Raw genomic sequence first — 18,036 nt, 5'->3', positions numbered from 1 at the left:
GTGGGAAGTACCAATAGCATTTAAGCCTTTGACCACAGACTACAGTACAGGAGTTCTAGAGGTTTTAAACTGTCTAAATAGAGAGTTAGCAATTTGTCGTGGTTTAGCCCCAGCCGGCAACTAAGCACCACGCAGCCGCTTGCTCACTCCCCCACAGTGGGACAGGGGAGAGAATCGGAAGAGTAAAAGTGAGGAAACTTGTGGTTTGAGATAAAGACAGTTTAATAAATAAAGCAAAAGCCACGCACGCAAGCAAAGCAAAGCAAGGAATCCATTCACCACTCCCCATGGGCAGGCAGGTGTTCAGCCATCTCCAGGGAAGCAGGGCTCCATCACACGTAATGGTTTCTTGGGAAGACAGACACCATCACTCCAAACGTCCCTCCACTACTTCCTTCTTCGTCCCAGCTTTATACACTGAGCATGTTGTCATATGGTATGGAATATCTCTTTGGCCAGCCTGGGTCAGCTGTCCTGGCTGTGTCCCCTCCCAGCCTCCTTGCTAGCAGGCCAGCAAGAGAAGCTGGACTGGTCTCGACTACTTAGCAACAACTCAAAACATCAGCATGTTATCAACGTTTTCTCATCCCAAATCCAAAACATGGCCTCACACTAGCTTCTATGAAGAAAATTAACTCTACCCTGGCTGAAACCAGGGCACAATTTTAGCTGTAGCAATTCAGATCTCATTTTTCTGAAGTTGTAGCTTCAAAGATGGCAGGAACTTTGAATGAGCACCTCCAGACCAGTGAGATTTAGAGAGATGGAGAGAGGGAGAAGATGGATTGTTATTTTTAATATCACAAATTATACTCTTTGTGCTTATCCATCAGGGCTCAAGAAGAACACAAAACACTCTTAAAGTAGTTAGTCATAATTTTTTAAAAAAAGATCTTCCGGCATGCATTTTTTCCTTTGTAGGCAGATTTTCAGCTACCAAAGCCCAATAAATGATGCAGAGTAGAAGAAAAAAATTACAGAGGAGGTTTTAAGGTTTTGGGTTTTTTATTAACTAAATTATTCTAAAAGGATGTAACCTTCAAATTCATGTTTGTTCTATTTTTAAAGTAAAACTACAAACCTGTAGGAGCATATATAACTACAATTTGCATGTGCTTAACAATTTCAAAAACATGGAATCCATTTGGATGTGTTGTAAAGAAGGTCCCAGTTTCTAAGACCATTAGGTTGACAGAGTCCTACACAACTTAATGGGAGTTCACCCCTGCTCAACACGGCTGCAGTTTCAAGACCCAACTTACATTCTTCCAAAAAAAAAAAATTTCCTTATTTTCTTAAAGCTAGTTCTCTTAAAACAAAAAGAAGTCACACATACCATCCTTCTGCTCCACCTCTTCTGCTTGTGAAGCACATGGAGAGCTCTGGAGTACAGAATTTACGTTTTCTTCTAAGCCTTTTGGAGACACAGGTTCTCGTTTAACTTGTACTGAGGTGTCAGGAGGAGTGGTGACTGTGATGCCAGAAGACTGGAATGGTGACGGTACATTTACATGAACAGAAGCTCCCAGTGGAGGTACAGAAGAAGACAAAGTGTCCAAAAGGGGCAGGAAGGAACCTGCAGGAATTAAGTCAGCTGCCATCTGAGATTTGCTATTTCTTCTCTCACTTAAAACACTACAGGAAAGTTGCTCTGACAGTTCAGAAGGTTCATATGTTTCTAATGGCAAAAGAGGAGAGGAAAAAGAACAAAAAGTTCACATTTTACAATAAAATTTAGTGGTGCCAAGAGCTCATTTCTTGTGGACCCACAGACATGGAAGAGAAAAATTTGTATAAAATCCACTAGATGGCACTACCAAAGATGACAGATCACACTTGAACAATAGAGACTTCAATATTGAAAGCCTGCAATTTTACTGCACAGTTCAAATGAGTGAATTCAAGTTAAATGCAATTTTTACAACATGCTGAGTTCAAAGAATATGAGAGTCATCATTCCACTGTTGTAGTGCTATGGTATCTCATACCTTGTAGCCCCTGCAAGATCTGGATTCTCTGACTTCTCAGTGTACTCATTTCCATGGTTATCTGCAAAACAGCTGTGGTTTAAATCAGTCCTACTTAAGACAGTTTTTCAGGCTGCTAACTTCCAGTTCAGACACTCTCAAAAGCCAACTATTACCTGTTGCTTTAATACAAGGAACCGTTGAACCTCAACATATGCAGCCTGCAGGGCAGCCCTAGCCTGCAAGAGACTGCTGTCCACACTATGCAGTGACTTGCTTAACTCTTCTTCCCTCAGCGAAATAGCCAGCAACTGGTCTACCTGAGAACGTTCTGAAAAAGAAACAAAATGTGGAGTATAATTGTACTTGACAATACATTAAAATACATGAATAAGCTATCTCAATAAATATTACCACCTCAGAATGTAAGTCACATAAATTAGGTCAAACACCAAGTGTCATACAAGAAGCTGAAAAGGAATATCTATATGCAGGAATAGCCACATCTACATGAAAGAGCAAAGTTGAGTATTCCTCTTTACAGGATCTCAACCTTGACTCTATTTCCATCACAGCTTTGCCAGCATTGATTTAGTTTAGTTGATCAAAGCCATTCTCTTCCACAAAGATCTTTCCTTGAAGTGCATCCATACATAAAGTATAAATACACACTTCCCGTTAACATAATCAAAAAGGCAAAGGCAAATTTAAGCTAAGCAAGATTTAAATTATTCCATTAATTCTGAAGCCAAGGAAAGGCAGCTTAAGAGAAAAAGAACCCAATGATAAAAAAAATCATGTACTATCCAGGATGATTTTGGGCCATGAGACTCATGTTCGCAATCTCTTAAGAAAGAGTCTCTGAGCACCGTACTCAGTAAAAGATCCTCCTATACTACTTTCTAAAGTCCTCCTGCATTACAGAGATTCTCCAAGCAAATTAAGTTTCTGCCTGAGCACTGCTTAAGTTTCATTCTGGTTATAGTCTCTTTTAGCAGATTTACTACAATAATGACGATGCTGAAGCAAAGTAATGGGAAAGAGAGAATTTATTAAGTTGAATGTGGTATTAGTCTCCAGAATAGATATTAGTCATTGAAGACAGAGGCTGATAAAAATCCCCACCTTTTTCAAGTAGTGAAATATGGATCATCTTGTGGGAACTAATATTAATTGCCCTGCATCCCAAACAACTCTTAATAGAAACAAATAATCACAAGAAGAGAAATGGAACATTTGAAAGCTGTCTTCTGGACACCAAAGCTCCCAGATGATGATGCAATGATTGAGTTCAAGGAAAACATTCTGCCTAAAACACACATGGTTCATTTTGATATGTGGTGATGTGGATGTGTTAGGCATGTTTGAGAATGACCTGTCTAATGCCAGAATAAGAGTTTTCTTTGAGTCAGGAGCAGGAAGGAGTGAGGCATTCCACATTCATTTCCATTAAGGACAGGGAAGGAGGACTCAAAGAATAAAAAGTATTGCCAGAGATGTCAAAACCAGAACACAGCCCAAGTTATGCAGAGTACAAGTTTTCTGGTGAGACCTGCCACAAGTAGAAAGGGAAAGCTGCATGGTTGAATTAGAAGGGAGTGATGGGTGCTTCTCCCTTCAGAACTTCTGTCCGAAGAAGCAAACAAACCTCTCTTCCCTGAGCAAGGGAAAACAAAGGTCCCATCTGTGCAACCGGGAACATGAACTGCAGGCAGAGAGGAGGCACAAACTCTTCTTTTAAAATAACTTCTGACAAATGAAGATGGGACTCTTCAGAGAAGAATGTGTTGCAGACTTGAGAGTAGTCCACCCTATGATCTTCAGTAAGAGCTCAAGAGACACCAAAGTAACATCAAGGAACCAGCATTTTAGCAAAGTCAAAATACTACTAGGTATTTATAACCACTGTGTCAGATGCACATATGTATGATACTCACTCACCTTTTTTACCTTTGATTTTTCTTCTCTTATTCTTTCTTTCTAGACTAGGGATTTCGGGAGACGATCCCTCCTGCAAGTAAAATCATTTATTAACAAAAGCTACAAGAGCAATTTTGCCTAAATCAAGAAGTCAAACATCCACTGTCTTTTCAACCATTACTTGTGCCCACAGAGAAGAATATACAATTAATTTTGCACATTCTTCTATAACTTGTCCTTCCCTCTGCCCTTAAAAGAGGGAGGGCAACAAAGTGAGTGCCATGTTTTCATCTCAACTAGGGGGAAATATTAAACAAGCTGACAGCCTTCCACTTGCTCAGGTGTTTAAGGCCACACTTGGGTCAGATTTTCTGCTCTGCAGCTTTAGTTGAGGGTCTAGAGGATTAAATCAGTGAGGAATTGAAATTATAACTTTTTTCATATAAAGACCCCCACATTTTGAGGACTTTGATGAGAACCATTTTTTCCCCGCTTTGGGTAAGTTCAAGACAGGACAGTGAAACAAATTCAGTTTTAAGGATATAATTTTAAGTATATAATTTTGTAAAAAGGGTTGTCTTTCCCAGGAACACCTCAGCAAAACAAACTTCTACTACATTCTAGCGCCAATTTAAGTTTTGAAACACCAAGATCCTTGCTACAAAAACAAGTACACCCATGGAAATATTTTAATAGCTCTCATTTACCAGCATAGCATGCCAGTTACCAAATCAAAATTAAAAAGCATTTGCTACTCCTACTAATTAAAAAAGATTAAGAAGTAGTCCTGTAGTAGGAAGGCAGAAATTGAAAAGATTCTTAAAGAAAATTCAAATTAGTTTGAGGCTAGCAATATACAAGACAATAAAATGGAGAAAGTCCTCCTTGCAGAGATCCTTCCAAGACTGAATGACCACTGCCAGGGAAAAAACATTTTTTAGCACATCAAAGCTGGACAAAATTGCACACTTACTCCGGTTGCTCTTCGTTTCTTTCCAATTCCTTGGCTGTCATTCTGTTCAGTACCAGATGTGCAGCTACTGTCTGTAGCTGCATCTATGTTATTAAACACTGCAAGAAGTGAAGCATTATTTGAAGCTGGATGATTTTCTCCTGAGATTTCTAGTACATTTTGTTTTTCAAGAAGGGGTGTTCTCTTCTCTGGGCTCTCCTGGTCTTGTTTTGTGAGGCCTGTGACCTCAGAGGTGGCCTGTAGGCTGTGTCTCCTTCCAGTAGTCTCAGTTCTTTCAGACGTAAATGGTGACAAAGGAAGAGAAGATGTCTCCCGTTTCAAGTCAGCCTCAATGTCAGTGCTTGCCTCATACCCAGATGTTATGTGGTGTGAGTGGCTGGCTGCAAATATTTGCCTTTGTCCACTTTCTTTTATTTTGGCTTGTTCACTGAAGAAGCTATAAGCAGAAGGATTTCTGTCTGCAATAACACTGCTTTCAGAAAAGCTACGTTTTCTGGCTGAGCCAGGCACTGCTAAGGAAATCCCTTCCCACTGGAATCCTTCCAGAGTAGACAGATCAGATTCTTCACCAAGTTCTAGACTCTCTTGCTCATTTTGAACAAGAGGCACCATTTCTATGCCAAACCTTTAACAAGATAAAAAGAAAAATAAATACACATGTAACAAGTCAGCTAAGTATAGAAAAAAGCCTCTCCCTTCCCCAAATGCACATTACTGCTTTAAGAGATCTGGCAACTCATTACACTGGTATTCTGTGCTTTCTGTCTCATCTGGAAATGGCGTATCTTCTGTGTATCACAAAACTAGATTTAGCAGCTAAGAACTGACAACATGATTTCCAAGTCAGATATCATGCTATAATTACTTCAAACCAAGTTTGGAATAAGCAAATATGATATCTTTTCAAGATGCTTCAAAAACTTCAGGTTTAAAGAAAGTTTCAAAAGTGAAGTATTATATAATTTCTTCCTCTAAACACAAAATCAAGCTGTATATCAGATTAAAAGATTAAAAAATGAAGTGCAAGCATTTATTCTGCCTGCAGCATGCAAGCACTTCTTGCAGTCCTGAATAAATGAATCAGCAATTGTCACAGCATTGTTCACATCCTGATTGCATTTTTACATTCTTCCACTACTAGAACTTGAAAAGCAAATATATTGCTAGTGCCCATATTCAGATATTAAGCAATGACTATGAACTGATCAGAATCTTCTCTGAGCAGCAGACTACTACTACTTATCTATGGATAGACATCCACAGCTGCAAGCAATCATAAAAACTCTAAATTATTTGTATATGCAAAAGATCGTGGTATAGCAAGCTTCCTTCTGAAGTCCTAGCTTTAGGATTCTGGAATTCATTTCAGAATTGGAGAAAAACAACCCTCACCCTTGAATGCAAACACAGAGAGGCATGGTTAGATCTGAAAGCTACCAACCTTGGTAAACCTTTGCCAAGTTCCTGTTTCTTCTTGGTTACCTGCTGGATGACTTGATCCCAGTTTACATTTCTCCGGGAAGCACTAAGAATCTGCCTGAGGGTGGGTTTAAGCCCTGACTCCTTCTCAGTCTCACTTCTCCGATGGCCACTCACATTCCGAATGCGCCGTGCGTTATTGAGATTGGGCTCTGGGAGATGTGTCCCGACTTTGCTCTTCAGACTAATATGTCGTGTCAAGTCTCTTTGCAGAGAGGCAGGGAGGCCAAGTTTGCTTAAATCAGGAAGAAGCAGGCCTAGTGACTGGCCTCCTCCTTTTTGCAGCTCATGATCTGAAGGATTTTCAAAACCTTCCATTTCAAAGTGATCATGTGACTTGACGTGCTCTTCATCCCCTTCTCCATCCTCTAAGGAGGTTTTCAAATCCACACGCAAATGGTCCTGACCGCTTGATTGAGAAACTGTGGATTCCATCTGAAACGTAGAATCTTTTAGATCAGCAGAAATAACACTTGAAGCAGCAGGTTTTTCATCATCTTCCTTTTCAGAGGTGGCAGATTTAGCTTCTGCAGTGTCACAGGGTAAACAAGAACTAACAGAAGAACCCAACTTTTCAACTCTTGCTTCTGACTTCTCATTTACCGTTAGATCATCATCGCTCACCTCTTCTAACGAATCTAGTCTGAACTCGTTTTTTGGTGATGCTTTCCCAGTTTCTTCCCTATTCTGGTCACTTGTATCCTTCCAAGAGCTTAAAGGAAGATTTTGCAAGGAGTGATTGGACTGAACATCTTTGGGGTCTTGTTCTGCTTCACTTGAGTTATTAACAGGCTCTCCAAGATTGCTACCAAGCACATCTTTGTTGTCTTGTAAGTTACCAGGACATGCACCATGCAGCTTTGGTGAATAAGAGGAGAAACTGTTTGTTTCCAAGTTCACTGCATTCAAATGTTTCTGCTCTTCGCCACTAGTTGAGGATAACAGACGCGTGACATTTTTTAAGAGACTGCCTGTGTCTTGCTTTGGGGAAGATAACTTCCTATCTGTGATATTCAGAAGAGGGGATTTCAGTGATGGCATCTTATTACTTCTGCCATCATCTTTGTCAGGCTTTTCACCACTGGAACAGTCTTCCATTACCTTGCAAGAATCAAGGTGATCTGAGGTTACATTAGAAGAGGAAGATGCTTCCTGCTTTTTGAGTTTTGAAAGGCTAACATTGGCTTCAGAAGTTTTTCCTTTCATTGATGAATCAGTAAGAGGCATAAATACAGAATCTATTTTATCTGGAGTTTTAGAAACATTATCTTCAGATCGTGGTTGCAGCTCTGCAGCTTTCTGGGATGGGTAGGGAGTCCAGCGATACATTTTATCTCTGGAAGGACTACCACTTTTTCCACTGGCTCTTGAAGTTTTGCTTTCTGGTTGCTTCGACGTACCAAAATCCAATGCCCCTTCAGAAGGAAGTTTATCGCTAGTAAAATCAAGCAAGTCACTCCTATTTTTTCGATCTCTGTATGGCAGAACATCAATGTCTTTCTCCTGCCGCTGCCATGCATATCTTTCCTTACTGTATTTAATTGGCTCTACCGAATATGTATCTCCTGAGTTTCCAAAATTCCAGCTATTTGCACCATGAGGACTAGATTTCCAGTTTCCTCCATAACTCTTGGAATTCCAGCTAGAAAAATGACCTGTTCCTTCTGAGTGCCAAGTAGAATTTCTCTCCCTGGCACTGTGATGCCAACTTGGTGTTCCTCCTCCCCGCCCACTTGGATGCCAAACATTTCCAGAATTCCCATAGTTATGTCTATTTGAAGAGCTTCCTGAAACATTTTGGTGCCACCCAGAGCGTCCTCTTGGGCCACCTGAATGTCTGTTTATATTAAGGTTCCTCTGAGAGTGTGAAAATTTGCCTTGTCTAGAGCCAATATAATCATCCTTTTCCCACTTCCAGTCCCTTTGTGATGCATTGTGATGATGCCAGGATGATTGATCATAAGCTTCTCTTTCTTTATAAGTAGCTCGCTCTTCTCGCCTTCTCTGTAATCTCCTATCATCACATTCTAATTCTTGGTTTGCACAGTTTGGTTCAGCTTGCCTACAAAACAATTGAGAAAAACTAAATTCTGATGTCATTCCACTGAAATCCAACAGCATACAAGTCTTATGCACTTTATCTGCACTGGGAAGAAAACATTATTTTTTCTTTTTATAAAAAGAAACAGAGATAACTTATTTAGCTGCTTTAGTGTTCAGGCTTCCATAGTGTTTGACTTTCAAAACTAATGTTGTACCTTTACTTAAACATGGTATTTCAAAACTGCTCTTAAAAGAACAACTGATTTGGTGCAGTAACAGTTCAATAGACTAATTCTTAAATATTTCCGTTTAACTCAGAAGATAATATTCCTTTCTATTTACTAGTTATTGGACTAATAAGAAACAAACAAAAAGAAAGCTTCTTTCTTTTGTATAATCTTTGTAACTTGAGCAATCTTGATAGATGAAAAATTAGTGACACAATTATTTTTTCTGAAGACTATTCTGTTTGTGTTAGATGGCATAATAAGAGTCAACTGATACAAAATAGAAGAAAAGTTAAGCTGAGAAAAGTAGTTATTCTACTTACTGGAGAACACAACTGACATCATGCCTCAGTTTATAAAGCTTAAGTTAAAACACGGATGTAAAAAATCCACAGAAGTTGTACCTCGGATACAAAAACATTTTGTCTTGTTTTAACCAACAGGCTCCAATAGTCCACAGCATGTAATGTTGAGTCCGTATGAGCCTCCCAGAAGCACTGTCTACTGCTCTTTGGATAGTACTTGTGCTTGGCAACTTATCATGAACACGTGGTAAATTATCACATGTACATTTAAAGATAAATGCTACCTTAACACCAACAGCTATTCCCAGGGCCAGCGGTCGAAACATTCTAAGTATTTATGCTACCAAATGAGAGTCTTTATGAAAAGTTTTTCCAAAAACTAATTACAGAAATGTTTCTTTCTGACGTTACAGGAATACATTCATTCTAGATCCCTGGACAAGCAAGACAGGAAACTTTGACACTACTGCTCAAAATCAATTGATTTGAGTAAACTGAAAATTCATATGGTACCACTCTAAGTTTTCAACACATTCCAATTTTGCTAAAAGATGCACAAATAATTACTCTTTAATGGGAAATAGCCTACTACATAAGGTAAAGTGAGCTCTAAGACAAGAATTCAAAGAAGCAATTCTAAGTGATACCGTAAGTTCTAGGAGCTGACTCAACTAGTTTATAATCTAATGGAAACAATTTTGCTGTATTATTAACTTAATCCATGTACTTTCTTTTTTCCCCCCTTCCAAACCAGCATCCAGCAGAGAGAGATTTTTCTAAGATTTTAGTTGCCTCAGAATACCACTGTACTGACAGGATTACTCCTTTACCACAAAACCAGGAAAAGTGACATTGTTGCTACCTACATTGACTAATATGAAAACATGACCATCATGCAGTACAGGGACATCCTTGCATGACAGAATGGTGTCAAAACCAAATAATAGTCACAGATTTGTGCACATGGAGATGCTAATTGAAATTTCTAGCCACAGCAAGCAACAGCTTCTTTCAAAAAATCATACACCTCTTTAATACCATCACCATGCCATAGATCTATTCAAACAATATATTCTCAACTGGAACATCATACTAGCAATGCACACTTGCAGAGTGACATGGAAGATAAAAGGCAATACTTATTACTCTCTGCAGCCTTCTATTTCAGAGTGAGACACTAGAATTATGTTTAGCTAATGGTAAGCAGTAAGAAAAAACAGGTAAGAAATTTCATTCAAGGATTATGGGATTCCAGTATGACATTGACAGAACAATCAAATTAATTTTAAAAATAGACATATTAAAAGTTTTATACCAAAGCATGTTCAGCAACAGTTTCTAAAAGGCCAGGTTCCTACAGAGACCCCCTGCCCCAAACAATACTAGCACTACTGTCACATTTATTAAGCCTTTCAGCTAAATGGGTATCAAATATTAAAATAAAAACATTAGGGCTCTCAAAACACAAGACTCCACACCGAGAACTGTTTTTATCCATAATGGAGAATAGTTGTACTTCCTTACTAGCAGTAGATCAATAGAACAAGAACATTCAGCAGAATCACATTTACATGTTGAAGCTACAATATCCACCTAGGTCTCTTGGATTGTTCTCATAACAAGTACACTGGCTACAGGCAGTTTACATTTCATGAGCACCTAAGCCTTAGGAGCGTATCCCAGCTGTGTTAAAAGCAATTCTACAACCTAAGAGGAAAAAGGAAAACTCACCGATTCCGTTCCTTCCTTTGCTTGATTAGTTGAATGAGTTCTTTGTCAAGGTATTCTTCTTCTGCCTCTTCTTTCTCTTCCTCTTTTCTGTCATAGGCATCAACATTGTCTTTGTGCAGCTGGCTGGAGATATGCTTGGCATATGCTGACAAACCCACCAGTGTCACCCTGCACACCCGGCATTCATGGTTGCTGTCCCTAGGAAGAGAGGCAGAGGGTGGACTTTCAGCTCTGCCAATAGGCATGGCAGGTATCTCTGGTCTTACTTTGTTTCCTCTGAATGTGCTTGAGTTCAAGGCAACTAGGTTTTGCTCAGTATATTTAAGTTACTTGAATTCTCTGGCTTTTTCTTTCAAGGTCTAATTTTTTGATGGTCAGTTTTTGAAAGATTTTTTTCCAACAATCAAGAGGTAAAAGACTTGGTAATAAAGCAGCTTTAATTAGGAGGAGGAATTCTTCTTGAATTGTTGTACTCAAAATCTTTTCAGAGGAAACATAGTGAGCGAGGAGGCAGAGTGGAAGGCTTACAGAGCTAGCAGGAGCTGCTCTGAAGCCCATCCATGGTGCCAGCTGCACTGGGGAAGCCTGGTGACAGCTTCTACATTTAATCCTTGCCTTGAGCCTTCCCCCAGTGAAATTTAGAAAAGGGAGGACGCAGTACATGGATACAGCCAATCCTGATACAACACAACCTAAACTGGGACAGCTGAGACTGCTGCCTGGAATCCAAAGACTCCACAGCACAGCGAGCAACGGGAGGGTGTCTTCAGTTCACTGTACTTTATTTGGTTCAAGTGTGCATGAGGTCTGCTTTCTACTTTAGAGGACTTATCTTAAAAAATACAGAAATCATTTCAGCTGGAGGAAGTTGACAGCTGTGTCAGACAAATGGCTTTACTCATGTTTCAGTGAATACTGGATTAAGGTTAGATTTTTTTAACTTTTTTTTTTAAGAAATTGAGATTTCTAAAAATATCTTATTTGTTCTCATGACAAATCCTTTCAATATGCCACTGTTAAGGAAATACGTTGTTAATAATAAACCTAAACAAGGAAAATACGTTTATCAGTTAAAAAAAGGTCAGAAAAAAATTAATGAGAGCATGGTCCACTCCAAATAACTCAGTGGGACCAAGTTAGGACTCACTGTCTGCCTCCACAAAGCTCTCTTCAATTCTGCCATTTAATTCATAAAAGCAGATCTCCATATCCCTATGTTGTACTTGAGACCGAAGTCTTATAACAGTAGCATTACAATACCAACACACAGTTCATGAATGGGGTCAAAAAAATGGGACCCATAAAGGAAAAAGACAAACATGAATCCTTGGGTTTTTAGAGAAAAGTTAAAAATAAAACAAGGGTGGGTGGAGGAATATCAAAAGATGCACCTTCACTCAAGATATTAAGTCAATGTCTTTATCGGACTTAATGAAGCATCAACAGCTATGTTTTATTTATCCTGGAAATCTGGTTTTCGCAATAACATAGTTGAGATATTTAACCAACGCAGTCATTCAGGCACAGCTAGAGATGGTTTTACTTTAAATAGACTAATTCATTAAAATTACATTTTTTACATTTAATTATTTTGCATGTTGCAGCCTTTTCAGATTAAATATTTGGATAAATTTCATTTACGAAATCAGTAGCTTACAAATTTAACCTGTATTTTCCAGAGAGGGGTGTACTTCATTTTGCACACTTCACACTCTAATAAATATTCAAAGCCCAGGCACTTTCTAATGTACTTTGGGCTATCTCATTAACCCAATAAAGATAACCAAAAACAATCAGTAAAATTTATTAATGCTGTTGGAAGAATCCTCTCCACACTCACAAATGGCACAGCTATGCATTGCTAATAAGACTTATTTTTAACTTAGGCCATCACACATGGCAAACTGCAAATAGAAAGTTGGCTTCTTGCTGAAAAAGGTGGTGGTCTTACATAATGTTCCATTTCAATCATACGGACACTTCAACAAGAAACACCTCAGTGGTATTAATTACATTTTAGAGAACAATCCAAATCCTTCATAAGACCTGTGTTTCAATTCTTTCATAAAACTTTATCATCCTCATTTATAGACTAACCAAATAAATGCAAAGTTTTACTTACTTTGGACAAAGCCAGTGAGTTAGCAGCTGGCCTAAGGACAGAGGACTTGTTTCTATCACTTTTAACTTGCAAGTTACTAATTACAAAGCTGTGGCTCTTGTACCAACTGACAGTTCGGAAAGAAAAAACTCAAGTGGGTAGTGACTAGACTTCTCTATCCTGCTCTTAATATATATGATCCTACAGAAAAAAAAAAAAATCACTATTTTTTTCTATATGAGCAACTGCTTTAATGGAACATGAATTGGCAAGGAGTTCAGATAGTTCCACTTAAGGGAATTTAGATGCCCTTCAGTTCTTTCCTTCTCCTTATCCCTACTAATATCAGCCAGAACTGGGCACACTCCACAACACACCCTGATCATCTCTATGCATTTCTCTACCATACAGGAACACATACAATCTTAGTTGTTCAACAAGAAGGCCAAAAGCAGTTTGAAATGAACATGACAAAAGTATTCTCAGTATGAAAACATCCAGAGTTTTATTTACTGGATGTGTACCTCAGATGGCAGACTCAATGTGTCTCAAACAAGAGCATTATTCCACTTTCAATTAAAAAAAAAAAAACAACCCACAAAAAACAACAAACAAAAAAAGCGCTAAATCTTTGTACTTGACATCCAATTCTTACAGATCACATGGAGTAAGACTTCAAGAAGAGAAGAGCCTTAAAATGTTTCAGAAAATTATTCTAGTCCTTGAGACTATTAACTTCAAAAGGAGAAAAGTGCAAACAAACATGTGCATTTCCTTTACCTCTTCCCTACAGGAAGTCTAAAAAGTGACTTCTAGTCAGATGTTAAATTTGAAGGTAGTGAAATGCTGATGCAACACACTTTAATGGCATTACCCTGTTACACAGTTCAAACACACTCACGAGGCTGTTGCTTGTGCTTCACATTTTCTACTTGGAGTACCTTTTGCTTTAGAAGGCTATAAGACTCCTAAAAGACTTCTACTAAACTTAAATGGGAGGAAAAAGGAGAGGCACAGGGGAAGAGAACAAGGTTGCTGCTGCTGCACAGTGAAAAATGAAGTTCATTATTTGTTTTGAGAACAAACATCTTCCATGCATTCTTCTGAAAGAAGTAATGAATGACGGAAATGGAGAACCAAGAATTGTCAGATCACTTGCAAGCCACTGCAGACACAATATATAACTTCTAGAAATTACTGTTACCTTCAAGAGTCATTAACTAAAAACAAATTAAAAATATTAACTCAGAAGGCCAGAAATAAGATGTCAAAATATGTGAAATTTTAAGCTGATCTCAGAATCATTGTCAGAAGAAAAAAGTCCAGGACAGAAATGCTCTACAAGTTAGCTGACCAGAGCCCTGTGTCAGCTTCTAGTGCAGAAGACATTCTAGTTTCTGAGCAACACCTTCCCAGCTGTTCAGTAACAGAACAAATCCTTCTCACGCTCAACAGGACAGATATTGAATAGCATGGTGCACTTGGTCCCAAGGAGATTTTCAGAATATTCCTTGCTCCCAAGACCCAGTTGTGTGGGGCACAGCAGAGAAGAAAACAAAATTATCTGGGTTTTTTTGTTTTCTTCTATTTTTAAGTAGCTGAATTCAGAACAAAAATAACACAAAATGTAGGGCTGAGCAAGGAATGGCAATGGCAGGAGAAAAAAAAAAGAAAAAAGGAATAGGATGTGAGGTGTGAGGAATTTATCATTTTTATGCCCTCCACCGTTAATACAAAGTCGATTTTTATTTGAAACAAATGAAATAGCTTCCAAAAACCTGCTTTTATACGTTTTCTCAATGTGACACAAGAACAAATTTTTTAATCTGGACAACTTGAAGATTTTCTGAATCCTATTAAAACAAATTTAATTTCAAAAAGGAATTATTTAATTTTATTTCTGATATATTTTAACATTTTGATAGTCCACACAATCCCTGCCTAAAGACAGGCTGATGATAGAGATTCTGAAGACAGAAGTTCTTTTCCCAGTTTACTAACCTGCTGTGAAGCCCCAGACAAATTAATCAATATTAAATGGAAGTAGAAATTGTCTAATTTACTTAGGTTATTTACTGGCAGTTAATATGCACTTCAGGTTAGACTCAGGTTATTTACTGGCAGTTAATATGCACTTCAAGGTAAGCCATATCTTTTTACTTATTGTCCTGCAATAAGGTTCTCTTTTTTTATTTTGGAGAGGTATTTTTAAGTGTTAGCAAATGTAAGTGGGCATACACATATACTACAGATTTTCTGGATGTCTTAACCTGTAAACATTTTAAGGTGCTGATTTAGACAAACTACAACAATACTTAGCAATTATACACAACAGTAGTATAAAATACTATACAGCTGCCTTAAGCAAACGTCTTCATCTGCAGCTTGTATGCAGTACAATCTTGTGCTCCAAACATGGACATTTCTCTGCAGCTACACATAGGCTTTGTATATAAAAAGTTACTGAAGAAAAATAAGTTTCTAAGTTCCTCTAGTTTTGAAACATTATAAAACAAAACAGTTTAAGAGTTTTACTAGAATTCAACCTGTCAGGACTTAACTACATTGGCATTAGTATCTATGATAGCATTCTTCTTTAATAGTTAACTCTTTTAAAAAAGAGGCCTGGAGCCCTAACAGCTACTCTCACCTTGCACAAAATAACAGAATAAAAGCTACATGAATTAAAAGCTAGCATATGAACAGAAGTACTCTACAATTTTTCTTCCCTGGATATAAGACAGATGTTCTGACAAAATGGATCTCCCACACCTCTAAGAGTTGAAAGAGGATCATTTCTTAGTCTTTAAAAGGTGTTTAAAAGAGATTTGCTATTTCCATATAAAGTTTGTGCTGCAAGATGATTAAAAATTATTCCATAAATCAAATACTTAAGTGCAGAGAATACTTAATAGTCAGATACTTAAGATCAGACGATCTGATCTCTCTGGCTACCTCAAAACCCATACACCTGAAAGCACTTTTAAGTGCATTCTAGTTACAATCTGATTCCATATTGTCAGGACGATATTTGCGCACCCCTTAACTCCTTCCTCTGGCTTTGCAAACGTTGCAAATAAAACCAAGGAAACCAGAAGGAAAACACCAACCACCATGGTTAGGTGCTTTAACCAAACAACTGGAGGTAGTAGAGGAAAAGGCAGTCACTCAAGCAGATGCAGACTTTACATCCAAGATACCAGTCTTCTCACAGTGGTTTAAAAGATCGACAACTATTTCTACATCATTGAAAACTTTTAAAAAACATTTTAAAAAAGGAAGATACCAATGTCCATAATTCTGCCAAAGTGCTTCCAAGAAACCAAGGATGAAACTGCCAAAACCTAAAAAACATGTTCTTTAATTTTATTTCACTGCAGTCCAAGATTCTTCCACATCACTGTTTGTCTCCTGAGTTTCTGACATTAAGAGAACATGTTCATTGCCAGCTTTATCACAAGGCATGCAACTAAGTGATGCATAAAAATAAATTGTGCCATCCAGCCTGTATGGGAAATGGAACATGCGTTCTTCCAGAGAGTGACATACAAAATGCAGAGAGGAAGGATGCAAGATTGTTCTCATACCTTCCCTTCAGGTTTTCAAGTTCTCTGTGGTGAAGCATGCTTCTCATGTGTTCTTCCATCTCCTTCAATATGGAAAAAAAGATAAAATTGGTCACAACAAAACAAAATGGTGTATCGTATTTGAAAAGCTCCCTTTTGAGAAGTCTGCAGCCTTGCAGGAAGGTGTACTCTGCTCCTGCAGGGCTGTAGCAGTTGCCATTCCCATTTCTGTGGCCATGAAAGCACAAGTAGTCACTCTCAGGAAGTCATATAATGTTACCTTTCCTGAGGAAGGACACACAGGAGTCATTAGAATTCAACAGAAGGGGAGTAGCATTCCAGGAGAAAGACAAACAGGAGTGCATGTAGCAAAGCTTATTAGATTGATTTTTGACAAATGACTGCTGATCATATTTTTTAATAAGTCTCATTGATACGACTCTGCAGAATCACAGTACTTAAAATACTGTTTTCCCATGCAATCTGTGCAGTCTCTCTGTATTTGTATTACGACACAGTTATAACTTCATCACATACTATTTTACTCTGCTAGATGCACTTCAGAAACTGAGATGTACATAACATGTCAGTTTGTTGTTTATAGCAACCTTGATCTGTGAACTGCAGTGCTGTTATACTTAATTCTTATTGAAAGAGAGCTGCTGGAAGAGAAAGAATGTTTATAACTCAGCAAAAGGAAGCAGTTCAGAAGATTTAACTTTCTCTTGGTCTTTGAGACAAAGTGTTTGGAAATCTTCAAAGAACAGATACTTGTCACTATCCCCTTTAGTCATTGAAATCCCATCTGCAAAGGGAAAACAACATCTTCAGCCCTGAAGAGTTGTGTGAATTAATACATTGGCATTTGCAAGATATCCATGTGCCATAAGGCTACACAATATATGAAGGTCCATTAAAACACACTCAGTTTCAATACATGCTTCGCATGATACGCAGTACACAGAAGATACACGCCACATTGACACATTAATGAAAACATGTGCTGTGTTGCATAATTCCACATCTCCTTCCACACAGAAACACAGACCTCCCAAAAGGAATAAAAAACTATGTATTGCAGTATACTTAACATATCACAATTTATAGCCAAATGAGTTTGAATGCTTTTCACTATAGTATCTTTATACAACAGTATAAAAACTCCAACACCTCAATATTTTTAACATTCAGAATCAAACATACTGCACAGCTCATTTCAAGAAAGAGACTCTAAAACACATGCTAATACATTATTTGATTTGTGATAGACCTAGATCAATAGGTAGAGGGAAAAACCCTCATACTTCAAACAATTTTAAAATGGAAGCATTTCTTACACACATTTCATGTTAATAGCTTCATATTAGTATCTACAGATAGATGTAAAGCATTAATTATTTACCTTTTTTGAGTTGTACACAATGTGACATAATATGCATTTTTGTTCTCGAACCATGCTTGTCACTCTGGAAAGATCCTATCCCATACCTGCAAATAAAAATAATTAAAAAAGAACCAACATTCAGGATTACTTCCCTCCCCCCCATTTACCTTTAGTAAAGTAAAAATAAGTTACTATCCATGAAAACACTTGTGCTGAGTTTCTTTAAGAGAATACATACCTCTTGTGCATAGTCAATACTCTTCAAAAAAAGATAAGGTAGTTTTGAATAGTCATCTAAAACAGCTATAATAAAATGTACCTTTCCCTTTCTTTAATTTTG

At 37.9% G+C, this 18,036-nt stretch overlaps 1 protein-coding gene across 1 annotated transcript in view; it reads right to left on the bottom strand.

Annotated features, from left to right (window-relative positions):
- The window catches only part of ZNF106 (zinc finger protein 106), a gene marked incomplete at its 5' end in the record, with an annotated part of 32,154 nt that extends 14,386 nt beyond the window's left edge, over window positions 1–17,768 (bottom strand). Inside the window, 9 exons of the mRNA XM_082000335.1 lie at window positions 1,337–1,678; window positions 1,989–2,049; window positions 2,144–2,298; window positions 3,909–3,978; window positions 4,861–5,485; window positions 6,302–8,401; window positions 10,646–10,843; window positions 16,334–16,395; window positions 17,715–17,768. Of these exons, the coding sequence (XP_081856461.1) occupies window positions 1,337–1,678; window positions 1,989–2,049; window positions 2,144–2,298; window positions 3,909–3,978; window positions 4,861–5,485; window positions 6,302–8,401; window positions 10,646–10,843; window positions 16,334–16,395; window positions 17,715–17,768 (3,667 nt within the window). The remainder of the gene's footprint in view (window positions 1–1,336; window positions 1,679–1,988; window positions 2,050–2,143; window positions 2,299–3,908; window positions 3,979–4,860; window positions 5,486–6,301; window positions 8,402–10,645; window positions 10,844–16,333; window positions 16,396–17,714) is intronic.
- Between the last annotated feature and the right edge of the window lie 268 nt (window positions 17,769–18,036).

The sequence above is a fragment of the Phaethon aethereus genome, assembly GCF_964289735.1.
Source record: "Phaethon aethereus genome assembly, chromosome: 5".
Classification (NCBI taxonomy): Eukaryota; Metazoa; Chordata; class Aves; order Phaethontiformes; family Phaethontidae; genus Phaethon; species Phaethon aethereus.
Note: the sequence above shows the minus strand (reverse complement) of the source record. Positions and strands in the feature narration are given on the sequence as shown.